The 17,281-nt window shown below is 40.2% G+C and overlaps 1 protein-coding gene across 2 annotated transcripts in view; it reads left to right on the top strand.

The window, feature by feature from the left end:
* Window positions 1–17,281, top strand: part of LOC104060194 (AGBL carboxypeptidase 4) — a 954,436-nt gene that overhangs the window by 838,748 nt on the left and 98,407 nt on the right. For both annotated transcript variants that reach the window (XM_054073734.1, XM_054073733.1), the window contains exon 10: window positions 9,032–9,184. In XM_054073734.1, coding sequence (XP_053929709.1) covers window positions 9,032–9,184 — 153 coding nt within the window. The remainder of the gene's footprint in view (window positions 1–9,031; window positions 9,185–17,281) is intronic.

Below are 17,281 nucleotides of genomic sequence, written 5' to 3' on the forward strand. Positions count from 1 at the left end.
CCTGCATTGAGTACAAGGAAGGAAAAGAAAGATGCAACTTGCAAAGGAACAGAATAAGACTGATGACCATGGATAACTTGTGGCTGTGCCAGGAAGATGGAGAGAAAGAGTTAGTTTGCTTTTCAGCTGTTAATCACTACTAAAGCAAGAATACAATATCCATTCACAGCCTTCTGTCTTCCCAACCAAGTAGATGGCCACATAGCCCTTGAATGACATATTTAGTGTTGTTTCCTTCCACCTGACTGGGCGGGTTTTCAGTTTGCATGCAAATATGTTTATTTCTGACCTGCTCTATGTGGACCTATGTAAGACAAAAACATCCATTACAAATCCTCTCATAGGTCCAACTAATCAGATTTTCAGAGTAAGTTTTTAGTAGGCTGGAAAAGACACTCAGGGGCTTGTATAAGAAATTTTATGTGTAAAATGAATATTTACCTTTGATGTCCAGCTTGTAGTTATCATTGGTTACAGACCTTCTTGAGCTGAAAGCTTCATGCAGAGCATTTATATGGAGTCTGAGACACTCATAGCTAATTACTGCTTTATAGTAATTTAACTAATCTCTTTTTAAAGTGGACATTTTAAACTGTAGAAATTTGCATTTTTTTACCACCAATCAACACCTTAACTTTTTAGGAACTACAGAAGTCTCACTCTGCAGCATAAATTAAGGTCTAACCGGAAAATAAAAACAGTGATGCTGCATCAAACCCAAGGTCTATTTGCTCATATCCACTGATCTGTTGCAGATGCTAAGGGATAGACTAAAAACAGGACAAAGCTGTTGTCAATATGTAATTTGGGGACTTTCTGATCAAGAAATTGTATCAACTGCTTTATATGTAATAACACAATGTAATATTTTTCTTTGAACTTATCTAATAGATCTTTAAGTTCATCTGTATTTTGGCCAAAATCTGGTGGCAGTAAATTCTGCAGTACAAGTATAAGTTGATTTAAAAGGCAATGTATTTTGTTTGCCTTTGGTCTTGTCTGATAACTTTATATTCTGCCAGCTTATTTATTTAGTAAGAAATAGTGAATACTGCTATATATTATTTGAGAGAGTAGAAAAACTCGTTGTAACAGAGTTTGATTTGACGAAACACAATTAGTCCAACTGGAATAGTTCCTAGAAAATTAGGGGAGAGGGAGTCATAACTCCTAGCCATTGTTTTTGAGTCTACCACTCTGCCTTTGTAATTGGAGGAAAGGCAGAGGCAATGTCTTTGGGCCTTATTTATGTACTTGCAAAGTAAAGACAATGTACCTTAGAAGGTTCTGCAGAGTTGTAATTAAAAGTTATTGGCAAAACACAGAACTATTAATGTTACTGTGAAATGAATAGTTGAACAGGAATTCTTGAGCCTAATACATTTTCAGATGTATAAGCAGCAATTAATGATGCCTGAAGACATTAAGTGACTTGTGTATGGTTACATAGCAAGCAAGTGGCTGTCTAAGGTACAGTAGCGAGGAGTGCTAAAACCCTCAATGCAACTATTGGGAGCATTTCAGCTGAGCAAACTTTCAGAAGCAGACCAGAGCCAAATTGAATTATCTGATGAAAACATGGTCATTTACATATTTCTGTTTTGTAACCCAAATTTCTTAATTATCAGATTAAAACAGTTACTGCCTCTACGTTTTTTCTTCCTTTCTTTATTTCTTTCATTCTTTCTTTCTTCTTTTCTATTTCTTTTTTTCATAGTAGAATTCTTTCCCTCCCATAAAAAGCTGTTGATTCTTTTGCCACAATTCTCCCCTCTCATTTCTGAAAAGCTCTCTTTCTGTTGGGCAAATGCTGTTCAGTAGCAGACAAACGAGCAAGGTAAGATTTACAGAGCTTGTTCTGCGAGACATATGGTGAGGATGTGTAAGTGAGGTCTGAGATATGCAGAGCTGAGTGAGATCAGCAAAGTTGAGGGTGAGGTAATGCCCCGAGACCCAGTTCAATCCCAAGATTTTATGCTAATTAACCAGGCAACTAAAGATTTCAGAGCTTGTGAAGGTCAAAACCCATGTTGCTGAGTGTATGTGCATGTTTGCTTTTATATGAGGGAAAGAGAAAAGATGAGAGAGAACAATGACTGTCCTTGTTCAGAGTCACCCATCTAGTTTTGGCTTGGGGTCAGCCCCAAAATCCAGAAGAGTGTAATTCCTGGTTGCTATTCATTTAGCTCAAAAATTATACAAGAATTGTGCATGCAGCTGACCCAAAAGTCTTGTCTAAACTTGATCTAGGTCTTAACACTGTCTCTTTGGCCCCTCTCTAATTTAATATGCATTTGAACAGAAGTGGCTTCTCGATAGAGCTTTTCACCTCCAGGTCACCCTTTCAAATGCAATTCAGGCCTGTCATGACCAAATGTTACTACCATCTGACGGCTCTTCTGTGTCCTGCTTGAATTGTTGGCTTCAGTCCAGTGGCTGGTGGACAGGTGCCTGAATTGCAAAAACTGTCAGAGCTGACACTAACTGGACATCTCTGCAGAGGGGTCAAAGAGTGAATCAGCCTGGCAGATGAATTAATACTTAACTTGTATACACTGTGATGCTTTATATCTTCAAAGTGCTTTACAAACGTCAGCGAATCCTCAGGAGGTGTTGTTATCTGCACTGGCAGGTGGGAGAGAAGCAAGCAGATAAAGAACCAGGATCAGAATATGCATGTTGCTGACCTCCCACTCTGAGGCTGAAACTATGACTTTAGCTCCTTTCAGGGCTACTGACAGGCTCAGCAGGGCAGGGTTCAAGCTCATTGAAGAGGGTCCCATGTTCTCCCATGGATAAAAGTATTCCTTATTTTTTAAGACAGGCAGAAAAGCAGTGTTGATGGATACACCATCCTTTTACTGTATGAGCCCACGGAGCCAACAAAAATTTCTCCTCCAGCCTCTGTGAGGCAGTAATGAGTCATATCAGATCATGCCTATAATTAAGCGCTATCATTATTTAAATTGAAAACTTGCCGTATAACTGGATTGGTAAATAATTATTTTTGAATGCAACTAGGATGGAGTGGTTCATTCCGAAAGACAACAGCTCTTGGAACATCAATGAAATAATCTGAAAAAAATGCATGAAATATTATGAAGAATTGCTAGAAGGGCATGCAATGTTAGTGGTACATCAGTATCTGTGAGCTGCTTCTGTGAGGACACTGAAAAAAACATTGTCAAATTGTGTAAAGGTGTCTACAAGACTAAGAATAAATTGGCTTTTGTGCTTCATATCAGTGAGAATAATAGTGGTTCTAAACCAGCATTTTCCCCTCTCCAGAAACAAGATAAGGAAACTTTTTCTGGAAGTTTTTAACATTTAGAAGGGTTTTAAAAATAATAAACCACTCCTATACTATTAATTTCTTATGTAAATAATTGCTGTTGTTGCCATGGTGTTTACAAAGGTTAATGGAGCAGGTGATCCATGAGATGACGTATGAAAGGAAAAAGATGTTGCCCCTATGGCTACAAAGGAGTAGTGGCATGCTGCTGAAATAGTGCCTCTAATAAGGTGTGGCTTACATTACCTGCAAAACTGGATAAGACACTGTAGGACTGACTTGTCAGAGGTGATAACAAATGGCAGAGGAAAATGTTTTTGCAAGATTTTTGGGGGTGGTATCTGTTTTGGGGTTTTTATTTTTAGTGAGTGTTTACCTTGCCCTTTTCAAATTTTGGGGAAAAAAAACATCAGGAGAAGGTAGATATAACAAAAGTGATATGGGTAAAATTACCAGGAATCCAAAGCCAGGTATTTCAATGGAAGCTTGAAAGTGTGAACCATACCCAGACAGTTTGAATCCTACTTCATGTTGCCATGTATAGTCAGAGGGAATCAAGTGTCATGCATCCCTGAAGAGTGATTCAAGGCACTGGGCAAAGCTCCCTGGAGCTGAAAGGGCTAAGCCTAGTGTTTTCTAGTTTCATGTAGACTGCTGAAAAAGTGATGCTGAACGGTTAGTTTTCCTCTATTTTGTTTATTAGCACATTGTACTTGTGTTTTCTGGTGTCACCATTGTAGGCATTGTCAAAATAACTAAGCATGGGTTATGACGCGTATGTCAAAATGGATATATTTGAGACCCACACAGAATTTTCTTTTGAGAGATTCTAGAGCTGAGGGAGCATCAAACAGCTGGCCTTTTGGGAATTTCTGAATGTTTTCTGAACGAAAATGGGCAAACTATTTATGTTGTGCCAAGTGGTGTAAGTCCATTTGCTTCAAACAGTAGCTTAGCAGTAAGAGTGCAAAGTCTGCCTGGAGGCTATTGTTCTCTGCCACTGATGGCAAGCCATGGTTTTAGTGGCTTGTACAAAACACTGCAAGGAGTTTATCCTACCCCCTGTATGAAATACTGGAGTGAACAAGGCTCTTGGATGCTCTCTCCCTAAAGCAATTGCTATGCTCAAGAATTAATAAAATCCATATTGAAGTGACAGCTGGTGGACAGAACTGGCTTCTTCCTGCATCACTTGTCTCTCTAGTGGCTCATGTTCCAGGCTCAATGCACATTTATCCTTTTATTATGGCATTTATTGATTCTTATTTATTTATTTATTTATTAAATCTCTGTTTCCTGAGGAATCATAATTGCACTGTTCAAAATCTAACTTTGGTCATATCCACGCTAGCTTTTAACATCATTCTTTCCTTTTGCTTTTTAGTTACTGACCTTCTGAAGGCGTTCAGCTAATGAAATAAAAATGCAGACAAGTGAGAATATATTTTCTCAAAACTTTGCATAGTATCATGAACCAGTTTCCAGTTTCTGTGCTACTTTGACTATTTCATATCTTGACAATGTATGTGAGCTCTTATTCTTTATCCAAGATTTCTTTCATTTTTTCCCCTCTCTAATTTATATGTATATTTCTCAAGCTGCCAGAAACTTTAGACTGACTCAGGGAAACAGTGGAAAGTGTGTGTCACAAAGGCAGGGATTCAAATTAATTTTGGAGCTGAAATTCGTTTGCTTATTTATTTATTCTGGTTTTATGTGGTAAGTGGCAAGAAGAAGCAAAGACCATTCTTTTCAAGGGAAAGTATGTTAACTGTTGTTTTCTAGGAAGTGTGATTCAATCATTGTCTCTGTCAGTCTAGTGAGTGGTTTCTGTTTTGACACACAGAGAAAAGAAAGACCAAGTCTGCCTTTGTTTTCTCCAACTCTGTAAGCTGGGTCATCCAGGTAATTACAGCTTTACTTAGGAAAAAGAGTGTGAGAAAGCAAATCTCTGCTACTGCTTCTAAGCACGAAGAAAAGGCACTTGAGGAAATTAAATCGCATGATGATTTTTATAAGGCATCTGAATGATTTTGCATTCCACTTCTGAAACAGAAAATTATGAGTTTAATATCATATTGTAAGATGTAACTTGTCTCTCCGAAGGCAGCTATGGTATCCAGAGATCTTTCAGCCTGGTTATTCACTAAGGATGAAGCAAATGTGACTAGAAGACTTCGAGCCACCTCTAAATTTATTCCCATTCTTATTGTAGATGCAAACCGCATTAGAAGCCATAACAGGGATGGGTTCTGCTGTGTAGATACTGACAGATATCCCTGCAGTTTAACAGCAGATAGTATTGTTTTGTGTTTTAAGTATGTTTGCCTGTGCCCATGTAAATACACGCATACATTTATTAACTTTGTTCTCCCTGTCTCAAAGAGAAACCTTTTCAGAAGGTCAGCTCTCCGCTGATTTTTCTGAAATTCTCATCAATAGGTGACATTATATATTTAAGAATATGTTAATTCTGTGATCCTGCCTAATTTGTAGGAGATCAGCAATTGTGTCAAAATCTTATAGAGAACCTCAGCTGAAATATGAAACTTTATCCCCCGGCTTAAATTGGTAGTGTGGCAGCGGGTGAAACATTCCTACACGTAAAGTACTCATGAATATATATGACTTTAAAGAAAGACAAGGAATACCACTATTGTTTAGGAGCAGATCTTAATTCTTTTGCAAAAACTGTCAGCAAACAAATTTTCTACTATTTAGGGTGCAAGGTGGCAAACTTTGAGTTTAATGTCCCAGGGACTCAGCTGTTATTATCCATTTTAAGGCCACAATATCCATGTGTCTGTGAATAAAGAGCGTTTTTCCATTAGGAACTTGCGTTATATTAACAATGCACTGAATTATTTTGTTCTGTAATGGAGAATGTTCAAGATGTTTCTCTTTGATAAAATAATGTATGTGATGAGAAGAAAAGAAACATGGAACACTGAAATACTGTTCTGCTCACATATAGCAGTGCCTAGGTGTAGTACACCTAACTGGCAATTACTCTAACAATATTTAACAACTTTCTGAAGAGGATGTACAATTGCAAATTTGGACTAAATTTAATGGGCAGGAATATGGGAAATAGAATTTTTAATATATTCAGTAGGAGGGTAAGGATAAAAGACTAGAAAAAACTGTTGAACAGTTATTGAGGGCTGACTTAGGAAGCTACTTTTGAAATATATGTGTATAAATGACTCGATAAATGCCTTTAAACATTTGCCGAGGTGATGAGCTATCTGTTGAATGTCATGATTTCCAAATAAGTAATTTGGAAGCTTCATCTTTAGGTGAAGGCGATGCCTGTGAAGGACACTGCTCCCTCACAAATAGCCATTGTAACCAGACTATTTGAAAATGGTTTTGATGACCAAGACCCTTAAAGAAATTTCAGCCACCCAAGAGATTAATTAAAATTCTCTGGAACACTTTTGTTGGAAATTTTTTTTAGGGGAGGCTCTCGGGAGAATTTAGAAAATATTTTCTAGTGATACTGTATTAGACTGTATGAATTAATCATTGAATATTAAACTGGGGCTCAGGTAACTCATGTTCTGCTGGTGAATTTCTTGCTGGATAGCCTATGGAAAGTTATCTTAGTAATCTGTACCTCTGTGTCCCTGTTTGTAGACATGTTCTTTTGGAAACAATTTGGTAACTATGGATGAATAAGTGTAGGATGACACAGCACAAATCGTATTGTTTATGTCAGCATCTTTATTTGTGTTAAGACACAATGATATTAATCTATTGTTGTATATCTCACTGTGCTCCTCAGCTACTATATATTAGTAAATATGTCCCTATAACTAATTCTGTCTAGTTGTTCTAAAATAAGTATGACTTGGATCACTGGCTTCTGTGTGAAGGACATTCATGCTTTAGAAATATCCAGTTTAACGAGATTATCTCCTCACTTCATTATCAAATCGCTGGTTTGAGACTCTAAAACATATTCTGTTTTATGGCAATATGCCGGTGTGCATCTGATCTCATCAAGTTCTATTTCTGATTGGGGAAATTCTTATGAAAAATAATATTATGCCATCTTTGTTTTAGTTTCTATATGCGTGGAGATGAAAAAAATCCTATGCGGTATTTCATCCCATCAGTGAAACTCTTTCTTCTCAGTGCTAGATCTCCAAATAACAGATGTGTTCTTTATTGCAGTGTTGGTCTTCTGTTGCACAGCATAATGTTTTTGTGGGGTCAAACAATTTATTGTATTAGAGTCAAATGCAATCAAATGTTCCTTTCCCTATGAAGCACGATCAGATATTGGCATTGCATTAGCTAACATTTTAACATAGGAGAGGGTTAATAAGATACAGTATTACTTCAGGTTGTTTAATTAGACTAAACAGTCATTGTGCATTGCACATTGGGTTTCTGCCAAGGGAAAGTAAATCTGTATCATATTAGTTTCACACACAGAATGATGTTCTCTCCCCATCAGAGACTATCTTGAAGGGCTGACCCTTCCGTCACATGAACAGCAAAATATACAGTGTTCGTATTACATTGGCCTTTCTTGTAGCTCAGCATTCTCCAGTAGTCTGAGCAGACAGGATGTGGCCAGAGAGCTGTGTGTTATATTTTACCGACCAGGCCCTTTAGCACCAAAGGGTACAGGGCTAAACGTTGTAATCTCTGTGCTGATAACAGAGTTCTTCTCCATCACGATGTTGGGCAATGGAGATCTGAACTGTAGCCCTCTGGTCACCAGGAAGGTTCTTATTGGCCCAGCGGTGGCCAGGTGACAGGGGTAGCATTGTCACTGTCTAGTCACAGAGCACCATTTGTTCAGGACCAGAAATTGCGAGAGTTCATGGAATCTATGGGTAACCCAGTGGCATCTGCTGTGCTAACGCTTTTTGGTACTGGATGTTGCCTTCTCACTGCTGTCAACGGCACTGTACACGGTGATCAAGGTGAACGTTCACTCTTTGCCACTGAGAGCAGAGGAAGTAGTATTACTCATATACGATGTGAAGAAGATGATGTGACCCTGACTAGAGACCTGTGCAGCATTTTCTTACAGAGCCTTCTGACACTTTATTACCGAACCAGGAAGGGTTTGGGGAGAGCGGGCACTTCTGTGTTGGAGGGTCCTGGTGTTTTCTTTTGAAGCAAGAGTTGATGCAGAATCATGTAGGAAGCTACAAGCAGCGAAGCATTCATGGTGCTTGTTTTTGGGAGTTGTTCTGTTGAATTACCACTACAAAGCAGAGTAAGACAAAAACATTTGAAGAATTTCTCCTTACAAACTGAAATAAACCGCACAGGAAATACCGAAGGTCTCCTTCCTGGCTGAAGGGTACATCTCTATATTGTGACGCAGAATTGAGCAGAAGTGGCAAAGCTGTGTCCAAACCATCATGCTCTAGAACTGGAAGGTGCATAAACTTATCAGTGGTACTAAGCTCTGTATCAAAGTGAAGGATAATTCTTTGGCTCTATTTTGCACAATGTCCTGTGCTGCATAAATATTCCAGCCTTCTCGGAAGAGGGAAAGCAATGTCTATTATGGTCCTGTGTTGCATCTCACATACACCCACAAAGAGGCATGAATGGTGGGATGCAACAAAGCAATGCCTTTAGCATGGCTCTGATGCTGGCACCATGGATTTAAGGATGGCAGTACTGGATTTATGGGTGGCTTCACCTACAAAACACAGTTTTGATTTATCTCACGCTGAATGTTTTGTTGTTGTTGTTTTCCCTCAACAGAAGATTAACCTGGAGTTCTATATTGACATCCATGCCCACTCCACCATGATGAATGGCTTCATGTATGGGAACATCTTTGAAGATGAGGAAAGATTTCAGCGACAGGCTGTTTTTCCCAAGCTACTCTGTCAGAATGCTGAAGACTTTTCTTATGTAAGCAATGTATCTCTTAATTCTTTTTTCCTAATTTATTTTTAATGATTAATCTCTGGCTTAATTGGACTGTGTGAATTTTAATATTAATAGAAAGCTATTTAAATTGTTTTTGTAATTATTAGCTGCCATCTTCCCTCTTACTTTATCCAAAAGTGGTAAGTTGTGATCTTCTATATTGTCATTGGACACATGAGCAGGAGAAGGTTCTTAATTTTCTCCATTATAACCTTTGGTTTTGAATTATTGGAACATTTAGTTTTCATTAGAAGATCTTTTGTCTTTCAATCAACAGGATCAACTATATTGTTTCATTGTTTAGATTTTATTATATTGGCAATTTTTTTCACTTGTACACTTCAAATAATAATATAATAGCAAATAGGAGTAAAAATAATAAACTTGAGATAAAAGGTTAGATCGTTTTCTGTTGAAAGTTGTGACAAAGGCAATGTATGCTTTTGAAATTATTATATTTGATATTACCATGGAAAACTCAAAGTCCAGATGGAGATCCGTGACGAGTGGTGTCCCTCACGGGTCTGTACTGGGACCGGTGCTGTTCAATATCTTTATCAATGATATCGACAGTGAGATTGAGTGCACCCTCAGCAAGTTTGCAGATGACACCAAGCTGAGTAGTGTAGTTGCCACACCAGAAGGATGGGATGTCATCCAGAGGGACCTGGACAGACTGGAGAAGTGGGCCTGTGAGAACCTCATGAGGTTCAACAAGCCCAAGTGTAGGGTCCTGCACCTGGGTTGGGGCAATCCCCATTTTCAGTACACGATGCGGGATGATGTGATTGAGAGCAGCCCTGCAGGGAAGGACTTGGGAGTTCTGGCCGATGAGAAGCTTGACGTGAGCCGGCAATGTGCGCTCGCAGCCCAGAAGGCCAACCGTATCCTGGGCTGCATCCAAAGCAGCGTGGCCAGCAGGGCGAGGGAAGTAATTCTGCCCCTCTATTCCTCTCTTGTGAGACCTCATCTGGAATACTGTGTCCAGTTCTGGAATCCTCAATGTAAGAAGGATATGAAGCTGTTGGAACAGGTCCAGAGGAGGGCTACAAAGATGATCAGAGGGCTGGAGCACCTTCCCTATGAGGACAGGCTGAGAGATTTGGGCTTGTTCAGCCTGGAGAAGAGAAGGCTCAGATGAGATCTTATAGTGACCTTCCAGTACCTGAAGAGGGCCTACAGAAAAGCTGGAGAGGGGTATTCACAAAGGCTTGTGATGATAGGATGAGGGGGAACGGGTACAAACTGGAGAGGGGCAGATTTAGACTAGACATTAGGAAGAATTTCTTCACCATGAGAGTGGTCAGACACCGGCACAGGTTGCCAAGGGAAGTTGTGGATGCCCCATCCCTGGAGGTGTTTAAGACCAGGTTGGATGGGCCCTTGGGCAGCGTGATTTAGTAATATGCCCCTGCCCATGGCAGAGGGATTGGAACAAGATGATCTTTAAGGTCCCTTCCAACCCTAACTATTCTATGATTGTATGAAAACTGCTCTTCAAGAAAATCTGCAGTTGCTCAATAAGTGTCTTGGAACTTAGAAGAAAGTATATATGTAGGTATGTCTGGTTATTGGAAATAAATGGTAGACTCTATAAATAAGTTGGAAAGGCGTATATTTTTTAGATCAAATTTTGAATAGAGCAGAACAGTTCCTTAGCGCACACTAATTGTAGTAGTCCTGCCGATGTCAGTAGATTTAAGGCTCTAGTCCAGTGTGGTGCAACTTTGTGTCCGAGTACAATATCGTGGCCCTTTCCATAGCCACCTGTGTCCCAGTTTTCCTTGAAAGCTGTGAAAGTGCACACAACATCCAAGTCTGCCTGCAACTGCTTGTTTTCTTCTCCTGGCCCATCTTACTCACCTGTGGAGCTGCCAGCTAAGCTACTTCTAGATAGCTGTCCTTTGCTCTTGTTTCAATCTATGCTCTCCAGGTTTGCTTAAGTGGACAGTCTTTCAAGCAAGAGGTGTTTGGAGACCTATTTTGCTTTAATTGGGATAAGAAATGTTCACTGTGTCTCAGACAATGCAGTGAGAACTTCCAGCCATGAGCTGTGAGGAGGGAAGGTGGCGGATGATATTTGGCAGCTTTATAGTGGGACTGGGCTTAACTGAAAATTACTTCGGAATTCTGCACCAAGCAGAAGAAACTATTGTTTGAGCTCTGCTTTTATGCCTGTTGTATTCTTAACCCTCTTTGTCACCCATCATACATTTTCACAGTCTCTGCTGTCCGCTTTTTGCTTATACTGTATCCTCCTGGTACAGAGAGATAAAACTCCGTCTTGTGTCATAGACAGAGACAACTGGGGCATTGTGCCTTCCCAACCAACTTATGGCAGAGGTGTGGTGGGTGAGGGAAGATAGGGACCCCACAGCACTCCATGTTTTTAGCTCTAGAGAAAAAAATCTAAAACCAAATACAAAACCAAATTACTCTGCACTGCAAAAGAAGTTGTAATTGGAAAAAAGATCCATTTTCATCATGGCAAAAAGGCCAGCCTAAAGCTTTCTCATCAAGATGCACTAAAGGATTTTTGTCTTGTGATTGTACATATTGCACCATGGAACATGAGTGGGAAGTGAGTATAGAAACACAGTTGTGCCACTGTTTGCTTGACAGATCTGTTCCGGTAAAAGGAAGGAGGAATTAAAACCTTCTGACTCCTGTCCATTTCTATGGCGGTTTGTTTTATGCAAGAGTGGGAAAAAAGGTTGTTTAAGTCGCTGACTTTTCTCAGGTTAGGCAGAAGATACACTTTTGTCTTTCTTTTCTGTTCCCAGGAGGGGCACCTCTAGTAAACCAAATATTTCCCTTTTCTTCTTGGGATCTGCAGTGGCAACTGGCTGAATAATGCCTGGGAGTGTGTGGATGTTGTTGCTTCCTCTGTTGCCTCATAGTATTGCTTAACCATTGTTGGTATTATTAAACCATCAACTGTATGTTTGGGAGTTTGCAGTGCAAAGCTTTCTGTGGTCAATCACTGCAAGGGCTTCTCAGAAAGCTGTCCAGAGTGCAGAAAACCAAAACTATACTAAATGAGGAGGGACAGCAGCTGCACCTGTTCCCAGCTGTTTGGAGCCTCAGGAAAAGGGAGTTGGGTTCAAGGAACAGCCTGTTCTTATTTGAAGAGACCTCAGTGATTGAGTTTCATATCTGCACCGGGTTGTTTCAAAATCACGTTATTGATAAGGGAGCATTTGTGGATCATAGCAATGAAAACCTGTGGTTGATAGTTTAGAAATTTTGTGCTCAAGTGTAGGATTTCTCACTGTTACTGTGAGAGATTAGGTGTTCCTCTTAATGCAAGCCTTGTTTGACAAGAGAAAATCTTTGACAAAAATATGTAGGAAAATGAAAGCCAATAGCTACGTAAACAGAGTAGACTCTCCCCATTGACTCAATCTCCTTTCTCTAGAAGGTGGCAATAGGATACATACATTGGCATCCAGTGCACTACAGTTTGACCTAGGTGCTACTGGCACTCAGTGTAACGGGCTTACAATTCACATCCTGATTTTTTGTTGAGACCAGTAGTTTTCCCTGCCATCCACCCAAGCCATTCTTCTAGGGGCAACTGAGGGGATAGTAGTGTTGGAAAAGGAAACAGCCGCAAAGTGTCCAACATGTGAGAAGCAAGAGGAGTGACTATTACTGTTGTCTCCAAGTGGTAAAGTCTCTGTTCTCCTGCTTCAGCTCCAGCCATGTGGCTTATGTGACTGGTTGGAAGTATCAGGGGTGAAGTTTGCAGCTTGAAAGAGAGGAAAGGAATCCAGAGCTTCCTGCATTTAAAAGGGGGGTTGGGGGAAGTGTTGAAGATTAAAAATAGTGTATGTAAATATGCCCTATTGACTGCCCAAAGGGAAGAGGGGGGGAAGTGCATCGTTAACATTACCAAGCTGGTGTTTGAAAGTGTGGGAACGGACCACTGTTGTTACTAATTAATTTTCCAAAGCTTCAGGAGGTCTCATTTACATTGTATGCTGCTGCGGCCATTTGTTGGGATTATAATACTTCAACAGCAGCACTTCAAGTGAAAACTGGCGGCTGCATGAAGTGTTGTCCATAATTGACTAGCTCCATGTCTTCACACAGCACAGAGACAATGTTCCATTATGTTATCCATTGACAGTATCATTGAAAAGATTACTCTCCTTAAAGCATCTGTCAACCTTGATTGATTTACAAGCGACAAAGAACTGAAAAGGTTTGAAGTGCGGGTACAATTTTTGCCACCGTTTAGCATACATAATGGTTCTCCTTTGATGTCAAAAGCTCATCTTCTCTTAATAATGCAGAGGGCTTTTGAATGCAGGCTACTTGTATGGAGTTCCACACTAATAACCTACTTGCTGTGAAATGGGATTCACTTTGGAGAAGCAGTCATTTGTCTGGGTTTTACATGTTCGGAATGAATCCCGACTCAAAGGGATTTCTTTCAGTGCTCTGCATGATTGCAGCTGAGCCCGGCATGGGTTAGGGAAAGCAGGCAAATCCTAGCCTGCTCCTCCAGCCAAGAATCTGGCAGAAATCACGCAGCCAGATGCAAAGGAGCATGAACAACAAGCCTAAGATGATGCGATCAAATGCCTTGTGCCTTTTTGTCTGGCAACCTTCTATTAATATACTTTAGACTGCATTTCATGCCTGGACTGCTTTCTTCACCTGTCATTTCCAATAGGCCTTTTTATTTAAATGACAGCATCCAAGGGAGATTGGTGATTAGAGTACGGGATGGATAGGGGATTTGTGCCTGCGTGCAGGTTTAGGACCAAAGACAAGTCACCCCATGTCTCTGCACCCTATCTGTCGAGCAGAACACTTAACCTCACAGTACTCTGGAACACTTGACAGTGTTCTCCAGGTAAAAGGTGTGAAAGGAACCAAAAATTCTTCATTTGTACATGACTTCAGAAACAGAGTCCTGCCTTTGGTTTAGCTGTCAGTATGTGAAGAGGAATGTGAAAGAAGAACTAGGAATTTTCGCTGCCAAATAAATACATGAGAGATTCTTGGGCAGCTGTCTGACGAAAAAGGACAAATTCTGTAAGGAAAACATTTTATGTTTTCAAGGTTTAATATGGATATTTTTAAACATTGAGGAGTAAATATAATCTGCATGAAAGCTCTAACAGTGAGAGCTGACAAGGTCTTTTGAAAGGCTGACTCATTGGGTTTTAGGAGCAGCTGTTGACACCGTGTCTGAGTGCATTACACATCAGCCATGGCTAGGAGTTCTTGCAGTATTTGGAGGGGTGTTCTTCATTTGACCTTTCTTGTTCTGGAGATTGGATTAGTCATAACAACCAGACACAGGCACTTCAGCATTTCAAGAACCTGCTAGTCTTAGAGGTGGCTAATTTTGACCTTTGTGACAGAATGAGAGGAGACCATCTGTTCTCTCTGGTTCATTTAAAAGAAACAACCGCAGCCATTCTTGGATGGCTTTATCACTGCATAAAGATTGCTTTTCTTTGCAGTTAAAGGAAAAAGACCAGCCAGAGATACTTGGCTTAATCTTGTTGGGTTTTTTAGTTTGGATTCTGAACTGGTGGTGCTTGGGTTGCCTTTGAGTTCCCATTTTATTTTCTTGTACTCAGTCTCTCAGCAGAGCACCTTCTTTAGAAATACCGTTTCTCATCCTTTACATGCCATGGTTAACCAAAGACCCTGCTAAAATTGGAGTCCAGTTATGTCGGGCACTGGGTAGTTACTGAGAAAGTCCTCAACCCCAAGAGCTTCCAGTCATCCTGGGAAACATAAAGAGGGTGGGTAGGAAGTGACTTGCTGAGGATATCGGAGAATAAAACCCAGGTCTCCAAAGAGTAAGTCTGGTTTCTTTGTCAGCAGTTCCCTACGTTTATACCACACTACGCACTGAACAGTAAAGTCTCTGAACAACAACCCACTCGGTTTCCTTTAGGGAAACACTTTGTTAACCCCAGCGCTGTAATGCTGGGATCCGAAACATATTTTTGAAACTATCATTGTCTCAGCAATATAAGACAATTCAGATATAGAATGATTTGCCCTGGTACTTTTTGTGATGATTTGTTTTGGCTTTTTTTTAGCCTGGGTATCTAAAATTGTGAAACCAAAGAAAATAATCTATCTATATTTTCTCTTCATTTTCCTTTTTTCCACATACTCCAGGTCTGTTCTTCACATTTCCACAGCACCTTCTCATCCATCCAAGCTTTCTTAGGGAAGATGGGTTTCTTTTGACAAGCCTTGTGCCATCTACCCAAGGCAGCCCTGCTGGGTTGTTATCACTTACCCTGGCTGGTCATCTCCCTCCCATGATCCTATTATCCCTATTACTAATCCCAGTGTGGTTTGGACCATGTCTGAAGGAAGTGCTGGCACAAATGTGAGAGGGATTAATAACACCTCATGAACATTGAACAGGCAAATCACAATAACGCGTTTGAAAATAAAACAGAAGCAGTTTGTGTTGCATGTAGTCGGGCAAGTAGGGAGGGGCAGTAAGAAAGTTGCTCAGACTTAGAATTCATCGCAAAGTAAAATCCATACTCATTTTCAACACTGTCTTCTAAGTGCCCCTCTGCAGTTTGGTATAAAAGACTCTTGTCTCAGAAGGGCATAAGCTGTTGCATTCAGGTAGCTTTTGTTAACATCATGCAAGCTTAACAGATCTACTCAGAAATCTCTTAAAACCTGAGCACAACAAATGATCCTACCTTCTTTTTGTTGTCTTGTACGAGGGCATTACAAGGAAGACAAATACAGCTATTATATGCTTTAGCACCCCTCTGGGAAGCATTTGTGCTTGCTGCTTCTTGGACATGTTGCTCCATAAGTTCACTCATTTATTTATTTATTTATCCTGGAGGCTCGGTGAGGGGAAAGAGAAAACCTGTTTCTGGTGGCACAGGGAACAGCTTGTAAAGCCTGTGCTTCTAAGCAGTACAGGTTTTGGTTTCAGAAGAGCTCTGCCCTCTGGAGAGTCATGTCTAAATTAAACTACTCCATTATATCATACTGAAACAGTTCACTCCTCTCATTATATCGAGGGTTGAATTAATTTGTATTGCAAAGAAAAGGAAAAGGAGTGAAGGAGGAAAGTGTTGAGAAAACAGATTTTCTTTCTACCTTCTTGCTGTGTGGTTTGTGCTATAGGAGTTGACTGTCCCTTCTCTGCCCCGACACAGGTAAAAATTTTGAACACTTACAGAAGAAACAAGTTTTAATAGCAATTTTATGTTGTATTTTCAAAGACAATCATTACTCTTACGTAATGTCAACAAGCTGGGATCAGGTGACAGTCTCCCAGAGTAGCACACAGGAAAAGAGCCCCTTTACATTCAAAAGCAAACTATACCCCTCTTCCAGAGTGCTGGAAATTTCACTCTGCTGGGACAAACTGCTATGAAGAAGGGGTAACAAGTCGGTTAAGAACTGGACACCTGTCCCCCTTCCCAGAATCTCTTTCTGAATATTACCTCTTTAACTATGCAATATTTTAACATATGTAGAATGCAAGTCTGGTTCTGGGAATTGTTCCAGGGTGGTGAGAGAGCCCAAGCAGAGTTTGAGAAATAGGCTCCACTGGGTTGCCTTGGGAATGCGTACAGCTGCTGCCCCTCCTTGGGAGGGGTTGTAATCTCCTGATTTAGACCTACAACTGAGAAAACATCTCTTTGTCGCAGAGCAAACCAATTTTTCTGCAGACTGTTCAAAGCAAATGTATGCATGATGGTTGTATTTCCCTTTCTGCTTCTCATTGTCCTAAGCTTCTGTCATTTGTATAAATGATTATGAAAGCACTCTCAGGAGACCACACACACGCTCATAAAACTATTTTAAAGAAAAGTATTGCAGGCTATTGCTAGAGGCTATTTTATTGTATATTTTGAGGAAATGTCTCGTTTTCTGCTGACAAATAGGGAAACTGAGAACTCCAGAGACATATGTTATTTTCTAAATGGTGTGATTGTTCTGTAGAGCTTAGACTAGGAAATGCCAGCTTTGGCATATTTGGGGAATGATATGCTCTGAGAAGCAGAAGTTGTTATTAATAAAGAACAGGAAGGCGGAGAGGGGGAACAGATCTTTTCT

This window comes from Cuculus canorus, chromosome 8 (genome assembly GCF_017976375.1).
Source record: "Cuculus canorus isolate bCucCan1 chromosome 8, bCucCan1.pri, whole genome shotgun sequence".
Taxonomy (NCBI): Eukaryota; Metazoa; Chordata; class Aves; order Cuculiformes; family Cuculidae; genus Cuculus; species Cuculus canorus.